Source organism: Grus americana, chromosome 5 (assembly GCF_028858705.1).
Source record: "Grus americana isolate bGruAme1 chromosome 5, bGruAme1.mat, whole genome shotgun sequence".
Taxonomy (NCBI): Eukaryota; Metazoa; Chordata; class Aves; order Gruiformes; family Gruidae; genus Grus; species Grus americana.
Window position 1 is genome coordinate 55,225,782 of NC_072856.1, and position 22,991 is coordinate 55,248,772.

Genomic DNA, 22,991 nt, shown 5'->3' on the forward strand with positions numbered 1-22,991 from the left:
GTATGAGTGTCTCTGAGTAATTTAATAAACTGATACTGTAAATAGTATTTTTCTGTTGCTCTAAATTGGAATCTGTCATTAATTTCTAAGTCAGTCTAAAATGCCTGAGTATTAACCAAAATGTGTTTCATGTCCATAATATTTTTAAAGCTTTTGCGTCTGAAGTGTAGAACTGCTGGAACAATTAGCAAGTTTGAGGCAGTAATGTGTAATGCAGTTGAAATGTTACAAGTAGTTCCCAAGTGGCAAACATACCTCCGTCTTTTCTGTAAATACGAAGATTATTATTTCAGTAGTAACTACACCTTAAACAACATAATTTTTGTGGAATATTTTTCCTTTTGTTTTAAAATAAATTGTGTGTGTCGTTATAACTTAAGGTAAAATAACCAATTTTATTTGCTCCATTTAGAATCTTCCACAGTCTGTAATAGAAAATGTTGGAGGAAAAATTTTTACATTTGGATCCTATAGATTAGGGGTTCATACAAAAGGTAACATTTACTTTTATTACAAAAACTCATGTGCTTGAGCTAATGATGTATCTGTATGTTGTCTTTTGAGGTGGTATTAGATTTTTTTTGTCAGCCATCTCCAATCTTAATTCTAAATAAAAGAAATACGTTCCTGTATTATGTTTTTGTCATGGGTTGCAAAACAGACAACAAGTTGGGAATCATTTAAAAATGAAGTTGAATACTTGTCTTCTTATGGTTTGTTCTTTGAAAATTATTACAACTGTTCCACAATTGAAAGAAGAATATATGTACGAATTCAGTATGCTTAATGGCCATGAACTTTTTCATTTGGTTTGACTTTAGTATTGCCAAAGAAAGGCCATTCTACAGGAAGAGAAACTAAATTTTCCTGTTCGGTTTCAAAAAAATTTCTGGTTATTGCTGGCATTTCATATTTGTGAAGTGTGAGTAACTTGTGCTAATAAACAATTTCAGGTGCTGATATTGATGCCCTGTGTGTTGCACCCAGACACGTTGAAAGAAGTGATTTTTTCACATCATTTTATGAAAAACTGAAACAACAAGAAGAAGTAAAAGATCTGAGGGTATGTGAACTGCCTGGTACAGCTAGCTGAACTGATGATGCTGGAAAGTTAGTAATGAAAGATGATGCATTAAATAAGTAAATGTAACTTTATTGCTAAAGCTTGCAGTGGATTTTTAATCAAGCTGCATCACAACCTATCACCATAGTTGAAGTAAATAGAGATTCTTCCAAGTTTTCTCTGTTCCCACTTAAGAGACACTCATTTAAAAATCTGGGTGGCAGGATGATCTCCTAGCATGTGTGTTAGTACCGCAAAATTTCTGCTTGCTGTCTAGCAGCAGGCAGATGCAAATGTGTTAGCTAGAAATGGATCAAGACCAAACTTTTGTGTTTTTAATGAACGTTTTAAAGTGTACTGTTATGCTGCTGTTTTCATAGTTTCATGCTTATATAAACGATACCAGTGATTGATATTAACTAAACCTTCTATATGGGCTGTCGACTGTGCATTTGAAAATGCAAGTTACATTTTTAGTGTGTCTCATTATTAGATGCTTGTGCAAGATTTTTAGCATGTAAAGATGACGATTTCCCTTGTAAGAATGGAAGACACACTGGTATACAGTATTTTGTTTTTATTACACCTAAATGACAAGCCTCCCTAGGTCAACTGGTGGGAGCTTTAACCTTCTTGATGTTAGCTCAGAGTAAGTTTTCTCTGCTGGAATTCTTTTTTTTTTTTTTTTTTTTTTTGGATTAAGATAGTTGCCGCAAGTCTTAAACTTTGTTTGGTTTAGTCCTGCTCCCATAAAAATGGAACTGTCTCTGCAGCATGCTTCCACTCTATGCATCCTGTAGTTGGTAACTACCAGGGTAGTGCAAACATCTAGTGGTAATACTATATGCAGTGAAACAACTGTTTTGAATGCTTTATTTTTGAATATTTTTAGTAATCTTTAAATCCATAATTAAGAGGATTCTGATTTTCTGATTTCAAATTAACTTTGCTATAAACTATATCTAACTCAAGCTAATGTAGCTGATTTAGCAGCAAGGTAGATCAATGTATGCTATTCAGTGTAGCTCTGTAGTGAGGCAAATAACCTTTAGGTCAGGGTGTCATAACACTTTTAAGTCATTCCAGCTAGGTCTAAGGAAGCTTGTACATTTCTGTCTTTAGAATTTCTTAATGATTGCTCTAGTGAGTGAGTCTGAGACACTTGTGAACTTCATCTTTTGCTTAGGATCCATCCTGCCAACCAGTAACATTAAGGTAACCTTAACTAAGGTTAAGCGCATAGAGTAGTGTTGTCATGTCCTTTTGTTAAGAACTGGAATACTCTTACAACTGTGTTTAGCCTTTGGCAGTTCCTAACATTTCTTATTTGGAGGTATGCAGTGTTCTTTGCTTTTATGAAAACAGTGCTCTGCAGATTGTGTTTAGTTCAGATGCTCAGTTCGGGTATTTGTAGCTGATTGCGAAGTAGGCATCAGTTACATAGTTTCATCACGGGTATTGTGTGTCAAAGTACCTTATTAATGACCACATTTAGAAAAGATGCTTGAGCTCTGGAGACTGGAGACTTGCGACTGGTTTAGGTGAAGTCAGACTGTGTGGTTACACAGTTGTCTCCTCATTTCTCATAAAATACTGACTGCAGAAACAGTAGAAGTAAGAGGCCTCTTAGAATAAGAATCTCCATAGGTTGGCCTCAGAATACTTAGAGATGCTGTGAGGAGTAAAAGATACTTGATCATCTACATGTAGTGAGAAAGAGTTGAACCTTGAGGTAACATCATCAGAGCTGGCTGGTATGGGTTCAGGTTATAACTGCCATCTAGATGGCTGTAGCACATAGTAGATCAGTACTTGCTGCATAAATCTTCAATGATGGAGAAAGACATTGCTGACAAAAATTGACCTGAAAACAGAAAAGCATTTGTGTAAATAGCATTTCATTCTGATTGTTTAGACCTGCTAGCTATTGCTCGTAAATGTTCCTCTATATACTGAAAATAAAATATAACTTTTCCTCCCCCAGGCTGTTGAAGAAGCTTTTGTCCCAGTTATTAAACTTTGTTTTGATGGAATAGAGGTAAAGATCATCTTTTATTTTATTTTGGTAGAACATGGTTAAAACGAAAGTTTTCAAGATTTCCATAACTCATGTAGTATTCATTAATATGAATGCTATTAAAGTGACTCTTCGAAGTTCATACCCAAGTCCTTGACAGCAATTCTCAGTTGTGTAATTTGAAGTGGGACTTTAAGACTGAAACAAGTCTTTCTTAATGTACCTGCTGTATGTAGAGTATCTCCCTGTTCTTTTTTAGGCATTGCTACCCACTTGCACTGATAAGTTTACTGACCTGTAGAGTACCCGTATTGGCATTATTAAGACTTAGCATTTAATAGAAATCATATGCATAAATAATGTGGCTTCAGTAATTTTTTTGGCTAATGATTAACTGTCCAAACCTTAAATTCAGATTTGCTTCAATATTTTATACTATAGGAAGTTGTTTAATCTTGGATCATTTCTCAAAAATGCATTGCTGAATGCAAGCTGGGTATCCCCTTTGTCCTAATCTCTTTGGACGTCTGTAAACACATGACCAAAACAATGATTTTGGTGCCTGTAGCCCGATGCACTAGCTGTCTTGGAGTGATGAACTTGCTTAATTTGATTTTTTTACTATTTTGGGAGATGTTGCTGAGATAACAACACTGCTTTCAAAAGATACTCTGTTAATCTTTCTTATACTGTTTTATAGTCAACCTGTCAAGACAAAAACATATGAACTGTTCATACACACAGTTCATCAGACTCTTAGCTGGATTATGTCAACCAGCAACTGGTGGGTATAAGAAGGGTACTTCACAGTGGAGAAAGAATTCCCATGCTAATCTTCTGACACATGACATGATTTGAAGAGCTGTAGTATTGTACTCGAGACTGGACAGTTCCTTCTCTCCCAGTCTGAGTTAGATCTCTGCCTTGCAATTATAACAGTCATTAGTTAGGGTACTGGCAATTTTTGAGTCTCAGGAAGATGAACCACCCCCTTTGACCTCATCCATCCAGCTTTACTTATTTGTATTTTCACTGACATTTGTGCCAGTTGACACTTAGGCAGAGATGTATTTTCTCCAAATGAGAGGTGCATGCAGAGAAATGTGATAATATGCAGTAAGTTAGCTTGTGACTTTTCATCTGTGTCAGCCATTCTATTACTGTCCATATACAGTTGGGTAATAGGAATGCTTTTCTGGGGAACTTGTTTTCTGTTTACATAGCTTAAGGATTCATTATAAGTATTGAAACTTGCTGTAGGCATCCTCAGGTTAGTCTGGCTTTTATATGGGTTTTTTTAATCATTAATGTTCAAGCCAGTGTTGTCTCTGCTTTATAAAAAGTGAAATTCAAAATACAAGCCTAAATTGGGAAATAAAAGGATTGTCTTCTATAAGAGTAGTAGTATCTTGCTCCAATACAGTAATTTATGATGGGCTCTGAGACTTCACCCGTGTTGCTGACAGTGCACGAGAGTTCTCTAGTCTTGAATACTAACTTATCATAAGCAATCTTTTTGTCTATGCGAGTGTTGTTAGGCCACAATTTCTGATGGTTGTGTTTATGCCCAGTATGTCAGTATCAGAAGATTTTAATTTAATTTTCCTTTTCCTAATCCAGGGAAAATGCATCAGAAGTTAATCGCTCTGTAAAGAAAACCTTAGAAATGAAGAGAAGGACTTTAGTTTTGTTATGATCCTGTCAGTTAACCTTCAGAAGTTTCTGCCAATACCGGGTTTTATGTATGCATTTTATGTTCTTGCTTAAAATAAGCAAGAACCTTCTTGATTTTTTTTTTTTTGTTCTTCCTGTAGAAAACTGATCCCCCCCAAAAAGAGAGATATAGGTCAGGGTATTAATTTCTTGATTTGAAAAATCCTTTTATTATCAATGAACTTTGAATCTTTAGAGGTGCTGGATGTTCTAGAGATCAGAATAGAACTTCAAGCTGAAGTTAATTTTGAGCTTGTTTTACATTGAAAAGTAGTACTTTTGACTTAAGTAGAAACTTCAACTTGTAGTACAAAATGTTGTTAAGACCAGCTATTAAGACTTTAAAAACAAAAGTGCACTGAATATGTTAGAAATTACTTTTCTTTGGAGAAGTGCTTCATAGTTTAAAAGTTGGTTGCGAAGTTTTAAGCACCTACGAGAAGTTCTTCATTTTAAGATACCTTCAGCTTAATTTTATCTGAAATAATTTTAATGTAACTAAACCAGTTTTGTTGTCGGTGCAATAGCAGTAGGTATTCCATCATCTTGTAGGCGAAGTGGTATCAGTTTATGATGATTAAAAGCCTTAACTGGTGAAGAGGACTTGTTGTCTGGCAGTGAACTGCTGATACGCACTTTATATTCTCATCATGCTGACTGATACCTAATGGTATCAGACTGGAAAGGCAAACTGACTTCTCTACTCTGCAGTGTCCTTGCTGTGTATGGGACAATGGAAAACTCCAGTTCAGTGCTGAATAGTATCTTAGATGTTCTTCACCTAGAAAAGCTATGATGGCAAATTATTGCAGAAGTAATAGCAAAGAAATTTGACGTAATTTCAAAATTTATGCAAATTTATACACTTGCTCAGTAGCTTGCTGGATTTTCAGAACTTCTGTTTTCTGTAATCAGATACGTAGACTTTTCATAGATAATAGTCCTATACAGAGGCAACTAGTTAAATGTGTGCTTTACAATGCTAGGTGGGAAAGGTTCTCTACTTTTCTGTAATTCAGTGATAATTTTGAGAATATTGAAGTTAAAACTATGTTATGTTTTCACAACTTACTCTGACATAGTAGAATTTTGTATTCTGGACCTAGAAGTGGTGCTTATCCCCAAATGATTTTTATTTACATTGACAGTCGACATAGTTTTTATGTGTGTGCTGGTTCTGTATTGATATTAATGTGTATTTTAGGCTCTTGGAAAAGTAGCCATAAGATAGATGAAGCATCTGAAAGTGTTTCATTTAATGTCTGGGAAGGGTGTTAGTTTCTTTAAAGAGATTCTTTCTACTAGGAAGACTACTGTTCTTATTAGTAAACTTGATGAAAATGTGTTATGGAATTAATTGTCTGAAGAAAGAACAGTTTTCTAATGTCTTCTCTCTTTTTTTTTTTTTTAAAGATTGATATTTTGTTTGCAAGATTAGCACTGCAAACTATTCCTGAGGACTTAGACCTACGAGATGATAGCCTACTTAAAAATTTAGACATTAGATGCATACGAAGTCTTAATGGTATGTATATACGGTTTTGCATATAAACTTGTTGTCTAATCTTTGAATAAGTATTCTAGATTGTTTGATACAGTAGTTTAGTTGTGGACTTGACTGAAAATAAAGCAATTCCATATCTGGAAATGAAGTCATAGCCAGAGAGAAGGGCTGTTTCTTCTTGCTCGGCTTGTTATAATTTTTTTTCTTTTGTAGACAGCACCATTTGCTACCCAACTAAATTAATGGGACTTGCAAGACTTGCAAGTGTGGAGCACTGTCTATTTCTATAAATAAATATATGTGCATGTTTTCTAATATGTATGTGGTTTAATATGCATAAACATACATGAAATTGCTTCTGTGATAAATTGGGGATATCGAAATACTGTCAGTTTGAGGTCAGGCCTGTTGTAGTTTACCAGCTTATGTAACCCTTAACTTTTCTATAATACTATAGCTTAAAAAAATTGTTATTTTTGCATGGGATGGTAGGGGCTTCAGCCTGTATGCAACTTGGTGGGGAAGAGCAGCATGTGCTATATCACTGACTTCTGTTATGAGCTGGAAACTTGATAATTTGAGATCACCTGTTTTGTGAAGTTCTCATTTGTGTAGTCTCTGGAATTCATACTGGCCTCTTACTTCTTTTGAGAGGAACTCCTAGTCTTAGGTAATACTATTTTCTTGCTACCAACTCTCTGCAACTATTTAGTAACTATGAACAACTTGTTTTTCTTGATTAAAAACCCAAACAAACAACAAAAAAAACCCAAACCACCCCCCAAAACCCCAACCAAGCAGTTAATATTGTCATCTCTAATGCTATTCTTAAACCTGAAAATATCCTATCAAAGAAATGATACAATTTATATGTCTAAATTATTCTTTTTAGCCTATTCTCATAAATTCTAACAAAGCTTTGACCTATGACTTCCATGTTTTCTGTAGATCCATGAAGACTCATGCTTTTTAAATTGGTCTGCGTGTTCTAGGATACACTGCATGTAATTGGGATTACAGCAGAACTTGAAATTTGTTTCTTAAACAGTTTGTACAGTTCATTAATAACAGAAAATAAAGTAGCAGTCCAAAACTATAACTATGCGTGCATGAATTGTCTTCCTGAGTGCTGCTATAAAACAGTAAAAAAGAAAAAAAAAACCACCAAAAAACCCTAAAATGTTAAGCGTTTCTAATTCAAAACAAAAGTGATCAAAATATAAAATGAGTTTCCAGCATGCTGATCTAAAATCTTTGATAGCTTTGAAGGTGAGGGAGGGTAAGCCAGCAAAAAACTTTGGAGGCAGCAAGCATAACGGATTCTTTCTTTTGGCAGGTTGCCGGGTAACCGATGAAATTCTGCATCTAGTACCAAACATTGACAACTTCAGGTTAACACTGAGAGCTATCAAGCTGTGGGCAAAACGTAAGCAGTTTTATTCCAAAATTTGTGAAGATTTCATTAACTCTTATGGTTACTGATAACTCTCTGTTTGTCTCTTTCCTTCTCAATCCACAGGCCACAACATCTATTCCAATATACTAGGTTTCCTTGGCGGTGTTTCCTGGGCTATGCTAGTAGCAAGAACTTGCCAGCTTTATCCAAATGCAATAGCATCAACTCTTGTACATAAATTTTTCTTGGTATTTTCTAAATGGTATGTTGTTTATTTTTTAAATTTAGATTACACTAAAATAAAATTGTTTGTAGACACTAAATTTTAGTCCTGTTTTTATGGTATCGTTTGCAGTTGTTACCAGATTAAGATGGTAGTTATAAGCATTGTTCTTGGTGCCAGAAAGTTGTTAGCTTGAGGCTTTCAATGTCATCCAGTGTGTCTTGTTCTTAAAGTATCCAAAACAAAACCACTCGGTTTTTAACTAAAATTTTCATAAGTATTTGTTGTAATTCAACATTACTCTTCAGATAAAATACTTATATAGTGGAAAATAAGGGCAGACACCCCCAAAGTTAAAGTTTTAACATTCAGATGCTGGGATAATGGGAAAAGGAGGTCTGTCAGTGTCTAGTTTAGGCACATAGCTGAAATGCGGTTCAGGAGAATAAGTGGCCAAAGTGTGGTTTTTAATCTTGTCAGTGTGGAGAGGTAGGTGTTCTGGAATTACATATGGTTTCATACACCTGAGCTAGTTACCTCTGATGGTTTGAATAACTGATGGGACTAATAAGAATGTTCCAAATAAATTTAGAATGAATGGGACAAAAGTGTACTTTGCAGATTACAAATGAATACTGTTTTTCTTGAAAAAGTATGCCTGGATACCTATATTCTTCGTGAGACTGACAAATTTTAAGAATCATTGTACCAAGTTGTTGCTTTACTTCACATCTAGTGTCTTTACTTCTTAATGTGAAGATAATTTGCAGTTTCACTGTCTTGAATCCACAGGCTTTATAGCCTCTGAGGTACCTAGTGTTTAATAATATCTTGCCACAGCAAGCTCCACAGAGGAGAATTGGTTGCAAGCTCTGTTTTAATATGTTCCTTATACTGCTGTCCATTTTATATGTGCATGGCATGGGAGCGTTAATGTACAAATACCAACAGATTAACTGACTTCCATTCTTTATAGGAAGATAACTTTACTCAGGGGAGTAGAGACGACTTGAAGAACAGAAGTGTTACTTCTCTTTTTTTTTTTTAGCATTTCATTCAGCGTGGTTTCTTTTTGTCTTGATTGGAATTTTTTTTAAATACATATGCTTTGGAATGATACTATAATGCTGTAATCATGCTGGCTGTTTCTTCTGTAGCTTGTCCATGAAGCAGCTAGCTTGATGTCAATCTTCATAGAGGAATTTCTCTTTGATAGATGTATTTCAGCAAGAATTTAAGAGGAGTTTAGTTAGTTAAACCAGTGGTTATAAAGCTCCAAGACTACAGAAAATTTATTGTTCTGATGCCCTGGAGAAGCTAATTGCAACTGTACTGTAGTTCAGCAGTCCAGCTTATTTAAACAACCCCAGTTGGAACAGCTTAGTCTTGAGGAAGCGATGCTTTAGCTTGAGAGCAGAGTAAAGAAGGATGGCATTCAAAAGTATTGTTTGTTGAACATACATGGTTGTATCCAACAGTCTTATTCAGTGCTACAATCTTTTTGAACAGGGAATGGCCAAATCCAGTGCTATTGAAACAGCCAGAAGAATGCAATCTTAATTTGCCTGTATGGGACCCAAGGGTTAGTGTATTATTTTTTCCCCTATAAGTCACACTGTACAATAAATTCAGCTGCTTAAAGAATCCTAGGTGAACTTCATTTTGGGTGTCTTAAACTTAATACTTTTGGTATTATGTCTTCTTTATAAATAACTTCTAGTTCTCCTGAGCGTGAAACGAAGCTAGCTTAATTTTGTAAACTGACCACTTGAAGCACACTTGCTGAAGAATGCACTTTTTACTCCCAACTTTTGCAATAAGTGATCTTAATAAATGTTCAGTGCAGTTAGATAGATGCCTTAAAACAATACCTTTTTGAAAAACCTTATCTTAAAACCATTTGCTTCTGACTTAAAAACTGTTACTTTTGCAAGTATATTAAATTCACTTCAGTGCAACAGCCACAGCTGGATAGGTTCAGTTCCATATAGTTGTAGTAATGTATCTTTTCATCTTGGACCAAAGATGATGGTAATTTGAAGTCTTAAGTTGTTTTGTATGTTACTTATAACGTTTGATCTCTATCTTTGTAGCACTCATATTAAGGACATCGGACACTAATGTCCTTCAGGCAGTCAATAAAACAACTTGCAGCAGATGCACAGCTCACATTCTGAGGTTCCAGTAGGGCATAGCGTGAATGTGTTCCGTCCTGTTTTGTCAATTTTAGAGTAGTTAGTGTTCAAGTAATCTTTTTGGTGAATAGTGTAAACACGAGAGGTTGAGTTGTATGCCCTTTTGTACTTCATACCTGTTTTTCTGGTTGACAGAAGTCCACGTTTAAATAATGTGAGACAGTTGAAAAAGTGTTATTGGTTCTTACTGTTATTCCTGGGATAGGGGGTTTGAGGTCAGTGTGTGATGGGAACTGTCTATCTTGGAGTAGCTAAACAAAGTGGGGTAAGTTAGTGACAGGGTTTTATCTTTAATTTACTCTCTACAAGATTGCTACCCTAATGCTATTTTAAGTGTATTTTGCAGGTGTGTGTTTTGTCCCTTCTTTTTTGTTTCCCTCTGTACTGTTTAATAAAATATGTTAACGCAAGTGATGCTTCTGTCAGGTTGCCTAGAGCCTCTCGTCTTAAGCTGGCTCTTTGTTTTCAGTAGTGTTACAAAAATAAAGTATAAAATATTTTCTGCAAGGTCTGAAGACAGTCATTTTTCTTAAGGTGCTCACGTGGTGATAAGGTATCCTTGTTTTGATGTGATCACAAGCTAATTTCTATTAAAGAGAGAAATTGTTCTGTTGAGTTGGTATTTCTTGACTTGGAAATGCCTGCAACTTATCCTGATGTGCTGACAGGTTACAGCCCTCCCACATCACTGTGATTCAGAATAATGTCCTTTGTGTGAGCATTATCCTTCTCTTCTAAACTTTCTCTGAGTTACTGGTAAATTTACTTGGTCTGCAAACCAAAATCTCTTAGAACTTAAGACTCAGTTGTAGTAAAGGGAAAAATCCAAATTTGTTAACTCATGTGTATGCTTGAAGAAAACTGATTGGCTGTTGTTATATATAGGTAAACCCCAGTGATAGGTACCATCTTATGCCTATAATTACACCAGCATACCCACAGCAGAACTCTACCTACAATGTGTCCGTTTCCACACGGATGGTCATGGTTGAGGAATTTAAACAAGGTAAGTATTATCTTATGCTCTCTATATAAATGTATTCAAACAGACTTAAAATAGTTCTATTGTGGGTATGCTTTGGGAGGTGGGAGGATGTTATATAGCTTCTTGACGTGAGACTGTCTTCCGAGGCAGGTAGAACTTGGGTTTATTGTGTTTGTGTGCCTTAAAGTTCCAAATTCAGTAGATACTTCTGCAGATCTGTCCTTCGCTCTTAGAAACTGAGGGCAATTAATTAGAATGCCCTGTGCTCTGAAAATGAGTTTTAGCAGTGCAATATCTTCTTTGTTCGTTTATTTTAGTGGCTTTATATTATATCCTGCCACATGAAAGGTTAGTGTAGTAATACCCCTTGAAGGCCGTTTCTAGGCCTAATATAGGCTAATATACTTGCTCGGATAAATCTAGAGGACTCTTCTCTTAGTAATCTATTTGGATAATTATAGTAGATTTAAAAAAAACATGTTGTCAAAGCAAGGAGTAGACTTAATGCAGAGATCAACTACCAGCAGCATGCTTAGGCAGAGCAGTACTTTATTGTCTCACTGTTTCTTTGCCGTGTTGTATAATGCCTTGCATAAGAGATGATTCAAGTACCATAATGAGAAAGTATCTTCTTTGGACTGAGTAGTTACTGTGGCATACGCAAAAGATTAAATTGAGCTGTTACACTGCAAAGCAAAAATACATGAAATCATCAGTCTGATGAATTAACATACATTTCTAAACATATTTTGAGATTTTTATTTTAATAATATGGTTTGTATAATTAATGACCACTTAAGGTATAACCGGAATACAAAGCTTCTTGATAAATTTCTTTGACTTTGAAGGGGGGAAATAAATAGTAGTAACCTTTGCTAAGTTAATAAGCTGTTTTTACTCTGGGTACTAAACTGTATTTTTTAAAAAAAGTTTAAATGTTTTTTTATAATTTAGGTCTTGCTATCACAGATGAAATTTTGCTGAGTAAGGCAGAGTGGTCCAAACTTTTTGAAGCTCCAAACTTCTTTCAAAAGTACAAGTATGTATTTTATGGCATGGCAGAATATTTTAAGTTTTATCAGTTAAAATATCTAATGATGCTCTGTAGTATAGGATCTTAAATATACATACATTAGACTTCCAAAGTGTTAGGATTTTTCTGTAGAGGGGGAGTGAATGCACTATCGTCCTTTCTCTTAGAAAATGAAAAATTTCCTCAGGTACTTTTTTTTTCTTTAGCATGTATTTCAGAAACCTGTTAGTCCCTGACCAGATATTTAGAATGTCACTAGTTATCTCTACAATTGATATGCTACCAATAAAATTGAAGTCATATCAGCTGGTTTGACTAACAGAAGTGTTCTTTGGTGTCAGTAAGCATTCTAAAAATGGGTCTTGCCTCCCAGGAAACAGGTATTAAAAGAACTAATTCTGAAGGTCAATATTTAAGATGAATAAGTACTTGACATTGTGTTTTCTTCTGTCAATATAGTCAACAGTTCACTCTGATAATAAAAGATAATTTTGCAATTGTGTTGACTAACTGCCAGATGTAGTTATTACTAGATTTTTTTTTCATTAAAGCTTAAGGCTTTGGTCTCTTTATTAATACTCTTTCACACCTAGCTTCTCTAATTTTGTAATGTCTCTAAGGGAAATACTGAAGTTGACACTTCGTATTTTTAGGGTTTCTAGTAATATGCTTGTGGGGCAGAAGCTTGTTAAATGTACATGGACTTGCTGAAAGTTGTACTTTTATAATAAATATGGATTATTAAAATACGGACTACATCTTCTTTGCCCTCAGTTGAAATTGGAGACCCATTTTTCTTGAATCAAGATCAAATATATTTTACACTTGTTTCTGTGTTGGGTGGTTGGTTGGTTATGTACTAATCTAAACAAGATTGAAATATACAGTTCCCCCATTAAAAGAGACTGATGACCTTCATAATGTGTCTGTGTTTTGTTTCTATACCTTTTGCATGATAAAAGCTTTAAAACATTTGGATGGCTTTTATGTCGTATCTTGGAGGTTAAGTTTGAAAACATTTAAAAGAGCACTGTAAAGTTATTTTTTTTAACATGTTAAAAATGGGTTGCAAGCATATCAATTTCTACTCAGGAGCTAATAAGTTCCCTAGTACATCATCTTTGTTTCTTTCAAAACTAGGAAAAATAGGAAATACTAAATGTAGTTTGAAATAATCTCCATTTTAATATAGGGGGTTTTCTTTGTGTACCAGCTTTAGCAATTTTATCAGTTTTAGCAATAAAAGCTTTTCTTGCCAACATTAAATATCCAGCTTTTGTATGTATTGCACAAAATGCCTTTGCTTTACTTTTTTTAACCGCAGAATGGTATTATGGAGCCTGATTTAATTTAAATTACCTAATATTTTCTCTGTTTTACCTTAGTTAACTTAAAGCTTTGGTTAGTAAACTTTATGAAATAAAATCATTATATGCAGTCATCAGTATGCAATAAATGTGACTCTCTTGGTCAAATCTCCATCTGAGAGCTAGATATTTCGGATTTTTTTCCCCCTCTTCACACTCTCCTCCTGTTTAAATTGTAGATGCCTTGACTTGTTCCTGCTGAAATTCAAAGCAGTGTGTAGTGCTCTGCCAGATTAAGAGAAGAACTGATCCTTGGCCTGAGACGTACTTTAAAACCATTTATTTTCTTCCCTGAAAGCATAGCTTTAGTAATCTGTATCACTCTCAATGGCAATTAGTTGCTGAACATCTTGTTGATTGTAAACACTTTTGACTTCTTAGCTGTGTTTAAACAAACTTCAGTGGTGTGTGAAATCTGGAGGCTACTGCATACCTGCATGACAGGAACAGATTAGAAATTGGGAAAATGGGTAAATTTATGTTATTTATTTCCTTATCCTTAAAATGTCAGCAATTACTTGGAGTTAGGGAGTTACAACATGTGTTATCTGCCCTTCATATAGGTTTAAATTTTTTGGATGGGGGGAAACAACAACATACAAAGAACATACCCTTGCTGGATACTGTGCTTTACAGGGAAATGACAAGAATAATTTCAAATGCATGTAACACGAGTATGAAGTGTTAAATGAGAAATGAAATTTAGAGCTTAAAACCAAAAGGGAAGTACGGTGATGAGAGAAATAACACTCATTTAATAAGCTTTAGCATATTGTTTCTCTGTTACAAAGATGGATATCCTGCTAAATAAATAGAATATAAACATACCTTTCAGAAAGGTACTTTGAACACTTGCCTTGATAGGACTTTATCTAAAGCACTGGATAATTAGCGTAAATCCTGGACAGCTTAATAAAGAAAAACTGAAATGAACATGTTCAGGTGTTCTGAGTTTTTAAGAGTCATACTACTTTCTGAAAAAATACATTGTGTTTTTGTAGGTACAGGTGTTAATGGTGTAAGACAGTTCTATAATATCTACATTAGGTTATTTTTATGAAAACATAATGATGATGAGACAATGGGAGAGAAACAGCACCAGTTTCTTAAAAAAAAAAAAAAAACTAAACAAAAAAAATTCCCAAAGCTATATACTTCAAAATAATACCCTGTATCTAAAAATCACTATTGAGAGGTAGAAGCTTAACTTCAGAATTGTTTTTCTTTATCATGAAGTTATGGATACTTCTGAATTAGACATATTCTTTGTGATAAAATTATGAATGAAGAACTAATAACAAATTTTGTCTTTGTAAAACTTAGCAGTGAGACCTTGAGACTCTAAGTATGTCTTAATTTTTAACAGCTTGTGCTATTTACTATTTATGTTTTACTGAAAATTGCAATAGCAGATTTCCAGTGATTAATTCCCCTCAGCACTGTTTAACAGTTGCAGGGGGAGGGGAGAAAGAAATTGCATCTTTTCCTTTTCTTTCTTTTTCAGCTAGCACTACCCGAGCAAAAATAGCTGATCACTATACTTATTTTCATAAATAAGGCTTGGTGTTTTTTCCAGGTGCTCATCAGCTAGTTGAGGCTTATACAATGCCAAATTAATTTTTTTTTTTTTAAATTGTTCTTCAGAGGTTTGTTTCAAAGAGCTGGTTTTAATAAGTAACTGGAAAATTATTTTCTTCAAATACTTGCAGATTTTAGATTTGTCTCTTTTGGTTCATACATGGTTAAAAACAACAAAAAGCTTAAGTTGTCTTTCCTAGTAAATGAAACATTCTGCAAGTGTGCATGGTATGTATGATGTAGGAATCTTATGGATATCTAGTGCCCCTTAGAAGAAATTGATATTAGAAATGAGTAAGTTCTCATATAGAATTTGAGTGAAGGACCCTTATTCCCTTTTTTTTTTAGGTTCCTGCATCATTGCTAAATTCCACAGAGTTAACGGAATGTGTGTTCCCAGACAGATTTAACTTTCAGGAAAAATCTCTTACACTTCTTTCTCTTTTGTTTTGGTTTTTTAGTGCTTCCCCCCCACCCCCATCCCAGCAATAATTCAAATATTTTAGGAATAGAAATTATTTGAGTCATGGTCATGATATCCTACAAGTAACTAAAATGAGGATTTTAGTAAGATAATGGGAAAAGCTCCTTCACATTTTTGTATGAAGCAGTTAATACTGCAAAAATGCAAAAAAGTAGGAAGGGGGAAGAAGCTTCTCCTAATCTCTTTTTTTCCCAGTCCTCTTATTTCATTGATGTTCTCTGACCGAGTTTAAAATTTGTGGGTTTTTTTCTCTTGCCACCTAATGATAAGTACAGAAATATGTAGTTGTTTGATCTGTTGATTTTGATTTACTGTTACGATTTCAAGGCCTATAGCATCAGAGGACTCTTTTTGCACCACAGTTTTTCGGCATCATTGACCTTGCATCCCCCTCTGAGGTATATGTACTAGGGTCTAATCCCTCATGTTATTACTCTCCTTTAAATCCTGCTCTGAAGATACGTAAATATACTGTATCAGTATAAAGTAATGCCAAGTTGGATGACTTAGGATGTTAAAATAGACTTCCTAGCTAAACTTCTGAAAAAACTGACTGTAGACATGTGAGGTTCCCCCACCTCCCTCATTATGAACTCAGGTTAAAACTAATCATCTCCCATTCCACCATCCTTGGGCTTCTTTGTTTAAAATCCCATTCTTGCTTTGTATACTGTTTCTTTGAAATTTACTTACAGTGGGTATACACTGATTATCCTGGAATATAATTGAGAGCTTAAGAATTGTCATCAGAGGAAACATTCCTTGTGAAGTTTCAGATAAGTGTCTTAAGACAATTCTAAAAAGCAGATTTAAAATTTTTTTAAACTACACTTGATAGTGTTACTTTTGACTTTGAATGAAAGAATATATGCTAACCACTCTTCTAACTGATCAGAAATAATTTTGTGACTAAGACTACTGACATGTATAGATGGTTGTGTACAATTGTTTTTACTTGCAAGGAATCTCTAGTAGTCAGTTAAATCCCTGATCCCATTATGTATTTAAATTTCTGTACTGTTTTCCAAGTAGTGCTATGTTCCTAGCTTTTTATTAAGGTTACTGGTATTAAAGTGTAGTTGTGAATTGTCCCTAAAATCTGAAATGTTTCAAGAAGTCCATTAGTCATGTGCTTGGGGGGCATAGCCCCTTTGTCTACTTAACAATACTTAATTTTATTATAGGGTATATAGTTAAGCAAATAATCTGTATTTTGCAATGTAGAACTTACTGCAAAGTTTTAATATTAAGGTTTGAATGTCTAGTTTTAGAAGTATAAATAGAATAGCGTATTGTCTTTATCTCCAAAGGCATTATATTGTACTTCTAGCAAGCGCACCGACAGAAAAACAGCGACTAGAATGGTGAGTATAATGCTTGCTATTTAAAAGAAAAACAAAAACCACCCAACAACAAAACCAAACAAAAACCTACCAACTTTGGCTGCAAGGGAATGTCTAGCATACTTTTTAATGAAATAAAGTGGATCTTCAGTGTTTCAAAATTAAATGGATGAAGATGGTACGCTTCTGAAAAAACAGTAAAAATGAAGAACCAGGGTGTGAAGATGCTTGAATTTTGCTGCTTTACAGCACTTTCAGGTTCACTTTACAAATTTTATTTTCCTAAGCCTTATGTATTTTTTTGAATAAGCAGTGTAAGGAGGTATGTTTTCAATCTCTAGAAATACCATTTGTCAAAACAAAAATACTACTTTCCCTTGTTTCTGCTCTGTTACTAGCAAAGTTTTAAGATTGTCGGGTGTGGGGAATTTCTTCATCTTTAAAATTGATCATCTGAAGCCAAAAGAATATTGGAGAACTAGATAAAGAGTTTCTTGCTGACTGCCTTTTACTGATGTGTAATGTCTTGCTATTCAATTCCATTTGTAAAAGCAGGCCATAATGAGAGCTTCAGGGCATTCTTAGGCTTCCCTTGCATTAGTTTTTGTAGTGCGTTCACTTGGTTTGTTAATCTGAATTAATCTGTCATGTATAGTGCACAAGTTAATTTGTAGTCTCAAATATTAGTATAAGGAGAATGTTGAGGATTTTATCCTGATATATGAAGTTAGATACTTCTCTTATTTCATATTAATGAGAACTTGCTAATAAATGACATCTATGCAGGGTGGGCTTGGTGGAATCAAAAATCCGTATTCTAGTTGGAAACCTGGAGAAGAATGAATTCATTACACTGGCTCATGTGAATCCACAGTCATTCCCAGCACCCAAGGAGAATCCTGACAAGTAAGCAAAACTGTTTGTTTCATGTAATGGTGAGGAATTAACTTGGCTAAAATACCAATGTATTAATAAACTCACTGGCATTTTTATAGAATTTTAAATGGATTAAACTTTAATGACAGCATCTAAAGGCAAACAGTTTTAAGCTTTTCTCAAGTACTATTTGTAAATTTAGATATTCTTTATTCTGTGTAAGAATGTTTCGAAGCTAGAAAATAACTTTAAGGAAATAATATATTTTTGCTAATATCTGTATTAATTGCATAATTTCTTGCCACTAATCTGTGTTAGCTACTGCTACTTAGCTGCTGTTGTTTGAGCATCTAGTCTCAGTTGGTAAGACAGTTTTAATTATGAAGCAGCACTGAGAATCAGAACATCAGGCACAGTAGAACCGAAACCTTGAGTAACTAAGTACATTTAATGTTACTAAATTTAGCAGCTGAGATGCATATCACTTGAGCTTGGTAATGGCTTTTGTTAGAATTCTTTGGGATGTGGAAACAGTGGAGAGAATACCAAGCACTTCAAACTGTTTAGGATTATATATGTTTTTCAACTCCTTCCACCCTCTGCTATCCTCTTCTCCTCCATTCAAAACAATGTTTGGAGGTGTGTGGGCTGAAAACTCAAAGACTTTATTTTATTTCTAGATAGTGTTGTAATGAACTTGTAAGGAATCATATTTTTGTGAAGTGTGAGAAAGGGAAAGAAATTTTTGTCTGCACTGGGAATATGTGAAAAGCTTTGTTTGACTTCCATGCAGCCTTTATCAGACATAACTGCTTCAAGTGACAGTATGGTGATAACTTTTTTAAAGTCATATATGTAAAATACATACGTGTTGCAAGTGAAATTGGACAAAAGCAGGCAGTACCTCTTCAGCACTGTTCTAGTGAGTGAATACAGCTACAGCTGCCTGCATAATCACAGGCTCTGATTAGCTGTTATTTCAGAGGACTTGATGAGGGCAATGTTTTCAGGAAAGGTCATTTTCCTAATGTAAACAATGTATGTTCTTTCACCTGCCTGCCTAAATTTGTTCATTGATTGGAAAACAGTGTTCTTCTGAAATAGTCTTACAGGGAAAAGACTTTTAATTAAAACATTAAATGTCTTGAGCTGTTATATAAGTGTTACATTACGCTATAGTCTGTTAGAATATAATAGTTCATCTTCCTTGTGTACTGTGTGAAGGTGAGCTATCAAAGGCTTTTCTTACCTGAAAACTGCAGTTTGTGGTCAGTTACAGCAAAGAAATTGAATAGTTGAAGACAAGTTCAGGTGGCAAAATGGAAGCTGTTTAGTCAGGGAATAGATTCTAACTACTTTCATGGTCAGGTGCTGAAAATCAGTTATCTCCTTTCAAATCTATTTGCTTTACAGTTGTGATGGCTAGTTGTAACTCCTAAAAATGAGAGAATCTATACAGAAGCACATTTCAATGATGTACTCTACTGATTATTTTAGTTCATTAAGTTTGCTGGAGATAAATGTGTCAGTGTTTCATGACTTTTTTTTTTTTTGTATTGCGAATGAAAGCGGAATGTCATGAAGCCAGTTTTGGCTTTTGCCTTTCTATGGCTAGCTCCCCATTGGTAGTGGAGCTAAAATGTGCATCTGTTCTCTGTGGAGCAGCTAACTTACTAGGTTATTCAGTTCTTCTGTCAGTATTATATGACTGTTTTATATAAAATTTTCCAGGGAAGAATACCGTACAATGTGGGTGATTGGGTTGGTGTTTAAGAAAACCGAAAATTCTGAAAATTTAAGTGTTGATCTTACCTACGACATTCAGTCTTTTACAGACACGGGTGAGTTGTCTCTTTCTTTCTAGATGTTCCAATATTAATAAGCTTGTTGAATTTACTGTCTTCATAATACAGTCTGTTTCAGTAGTAGAATTGTATCTAGATGTAGAATAGAAGGATTCAGCTAAGGAGTTAGGGTGTTATTTAATGAAATACAGTTTTAATGGGTTTTAATGCTTCTAGACACTTGAGACTAATAGTTTTTACTTCATTTTCATTAAACCTGATTAAAATAAGGCACACAAATCTTTCAGATCTCACTAAAAATGGTACACTATATTGTGATCTTTAAGCAGACAAATTCGTTATCTTATGCAAACTACCTAGCCAAACCTCATTTTGCCAATATGTGTATAGTTTAAATATTTTTATTACTTGGTGAAACTGAATTTATCAGCGGATTAAAGTGGAGTATCTAGTAGACTAGAACAAAATGCCTTTTATTCCATGGCATTTCGTACTAGCTAGTTGGTTCAGTTACTTTTACTTTCGTGTCCAACGCTCAGTGCAAGAAACTTTTTTGACTTTTTCTGATATTAGTACTTTTTGATTCACAAAAATAATTTAGAACATGCAAAAGAAATTTGTAAGGAAAGAATTGGTAAAAGCTGGAGAGTGTGACTCTCCGGAGTCTAAGATTAAGAAAGTAACAGTACCTTTGACAGACATATCTAATAAATTTGCAATGTCTTTTTTTTAAACAAATTACAGTTAATGCTCAAGTATTACAAGGAACAGATTCAAGTGCTACCTAGTGCAATGCTGGTCTCTAGATTCCTAAGACTCAGTAAGACTGGAAGTGAGGAAATTGTACACCCCCTTGGCATGGGTGTATGAGCGAATATAATATAAGTATACATAGATACATTTTTAAGTAAATCATGCCAAGGTTTTGATGTTCTGTATTGTCATACATAGCTGCAGTGGAGGGGTGTCTGCGTGTGTGTATATATATGCCTTTTTCAGTCAAAGGGATTTTTATTTTCTTGAGAGGTTGAATATTCCTTTTGATTGTAAGTGGTGAAGGTGAAACAATAGACACATCATCCTAATTTTCAATAATTCAGAAAAGATGGAATAGCTTGGCTGCTGTTTGGAAGGAATGAAGGAATCTATGAATTACAGTTTATCAGGTTTTTTATTGTTTATAAACAGATATTTCAATAGTGTATTTGTTAGACTTTTGTTATGAAAATACTAAAACTTGCACTTATAATTTGGAGTCTGATTTACTTGCACTACATTCAAATCTGAAATTTATCTAAATTATGCAATTTTACATGAAGTAGCATTTCATCAAAATCATTGTAGACTGTGACGTGCAGTTTTCTGTTTGATTTGTAAATGTGTTTCCAAAGGTAACCAACTAGCAAATGGTTTATGTTTGTGTGTTGTGGGTTTCTTTGTCATCTCAGATTAGTGTGAGTCTATCTTCGCTGTTTTTTATACACCCCAAAAAACTTCTGTGGGCCCTGTCTTTTGGAATAGATCCTAAGGTTTTATCCAAACTACCAAAGAATTTTTGGGAATGGAATTAGGGAATAGCTTGCTTTTTAGTGGGAGCAGGGGGGGAAGAGAGCCATGGAGAGTGGGCTAGTTTGCCTTGTATTGAAACTTTGGTAAGGCCTAATGTCAGGAATATGGAATGCTTTAACCACATTGGGCTTTCCTTAGCGTGCTTGTACCTTAACTCTAACTTGTGTAATCTTTACACAGAGGCTTTATGAGCTTCTTCAATACCAAGAATTAGTGTAGTAGGCTCTTTAATATGCAGTATTCATTGAGCTCTTTGTGTGTCTGTCTCTTCACAGCTTTTTAATTACATGTTCGCAGCCTATTCAATGAGATTCCTTAATATTTGGAGAATAGACCATGAATAAGGGAGATGCCTCTAAGTTGTTGTATTTAAGATCTACAGAACAATTTTTTTATTCCTACATCTGCCACAGCTTTGTTCAACATTGTATAGAAAGTTGGTGTAAGAGAGCAACACATTTTTCATTTTTACCTGGTTTTACTTGAACCCAAGATGCTGGGTTGCAGTGTAGTTCTTTTACTAGCACTAACCATGTTGACTCACCAGAAGTAAATATTCTGAGGTGAAGAGAAATAGCTCATTACAACAGACGTAATTAAAAAAACTGCACAAACACCACCAAAACAAAGCAAACTAAAAAAAAAATAAAACCCAAAACACAGCAGAAAAAAACAAACATAAATTATTTTTGTATAAAAACATAGTGGTATTTCAGTTGCCACAATCATTTGTAATATATTAGCTTGCACACAAGCATTCAGCTCCTGAGTTAGAACTCATTTGTTGTAGGAGGTGCATAAATAAAAGCTGAATTGACTGTGAAGAAAATAGTTTCATGTAAATACTGTAATTCTTATAAGGAAATCTCATTTCTGTCTTTAGTCCCTTTGAGGTGAAATGAAGAATTCACTTCAGAGCTGTTATTGTTAAAACTTGTTAACAATATAGTTTAGAGAACAGCGTGGTTACGAGGTATTTTTCTTGGAAAACAGTTCAGCTGTTTCCAAAGTAACGTTTTAATGTTTGTAGTATCAGTGCTGGCATAGCAGGCAGTTCACTTTTTTCCTTCAGAACAGGGAAACACTGTGCTTGATCTTGAGGGTAATAAATGTTCTGAAATGCAAATCGCTTCTGCCTGGGCACATAAGTGGACTTTGCAAAATGCTTGATTATGTCTTAATGCTGTTCTAATTGTGTAGTTTATAGGCAAGCAATAAACAGCAAGATGTTTGAGATGGATATGAAGATTGCTGCAAGGCATGTGAAACGTAAGCAACTTCACCAACTGCTACCTAATCACGTGCTTCAAAAAAAGAAAAAGGTAAACTTGACTAATACTTGAGAGCAATAAAAATGCCACCTCCTCACCTTTTGAGATTTACTAGTCAAAGAAGTAAAATCACATTTGGAAAGCTTAATTTTACCTGTATAAGAAATGTGATCTCACTTGTCTGTAGCAGCATTACTAGATGCACTAAATATAATACTAAATTTCCCAGAACGTCAACAACATGGATAGTACCTTCAAGTTTGGATGAAATACCATATTTTGTTGGCCTTCCTAAGCTGAACAGATTTGAAACAGTGTAATAATAAGGTTTTAAAGCTCTCTTGCTATTTTAACATGCAGGTCACCTGAAGAAAGTATCTGTAACAATATCAGTAGAACAATCAGTCAAGCAATTCTTGCTATCTCCAGCTTTTTCCTCTTAAGTTGTTATTACTTATGTTTAGAAGACTTACAGGAAAATCTAAAATTGCAAGTCTTCAAATAGAAGAAGAGTAGAATGTTGAACTTGTTGCTGCCTTTGGTATCTAAGACGTTAGTCTGTTGCTGTA

At 34.5% G+C, this 22,991-nt stretch overlaps 1 protein-coding gene across 13 annotated transcripts in view; it reads left to right on the forward strand.

The window, feature by feature from the left end:
* Window positions 1-22,991, forward strand: part of PAPOLA (poly(A) polymerase alpha) — a 47,612-nt gene that overhangs the window by 13,617 nt on the left and 11,004 nt on the right. For 6 of the 13 annotated variants that reach the window (XM_054825873.1, XM_054825872.1, XM_054825870.1 and 3 more), the window contains exons 4-17: window positions 413-494; window positions 954-1,063; window positions 2,186-2,278; window positions 3,048-3,101; window positions 6,207-6,318; window positions 7,634-7,723; window positions 7,817-7,955; window positions 9,426-9,498; window positions 10,997-11,117; window positions 12,051-12,135; window positions 16,869-16,922; window positions 17,688-17,807; window positions 19,509-19,618; window positions 22,352-22,473. In XM_054825873.1, the coding sequence (XP_054681848.1) occupies window positions 413-494; window positions 954-1,063; window positions 2,186-2,278; window positions 3,048-3,101; window positions 6,207-6,318; window positions 7,634-7,723; window positions 7,817-7,955; window positions 9,426-9,498; window positions 10,997-11,117; window positions 12,051-12,135; window positions 16,869-16,922; window positions 17,688-17,807; window positions 19,509-19,618; window positions 22,352-22,473 (1,365 nt within the window). The remainder of the gene's footprint in view (window positions 1-412; window positions 495-953; window positions 1,064-2,185; window positions 2,279-3,047; window positions 3,102-6,206; window positions 6,319-7,633; window positions 7,724-7,816; window positions 7,956-9,425; window positions 9,499-10,996; window positions 11,118-12,050; window positions 12,136-16,868; window positions 16,923-17,687; window positions 17,808-19,508; window positions 19,619-22,351; window positions 22,474-22,991) is intronic. The other 7 variants (XM_054825877.1, XM_054825884.1, XM_054825876.1 and 4 more) reach the window with 2 other exon arrangements.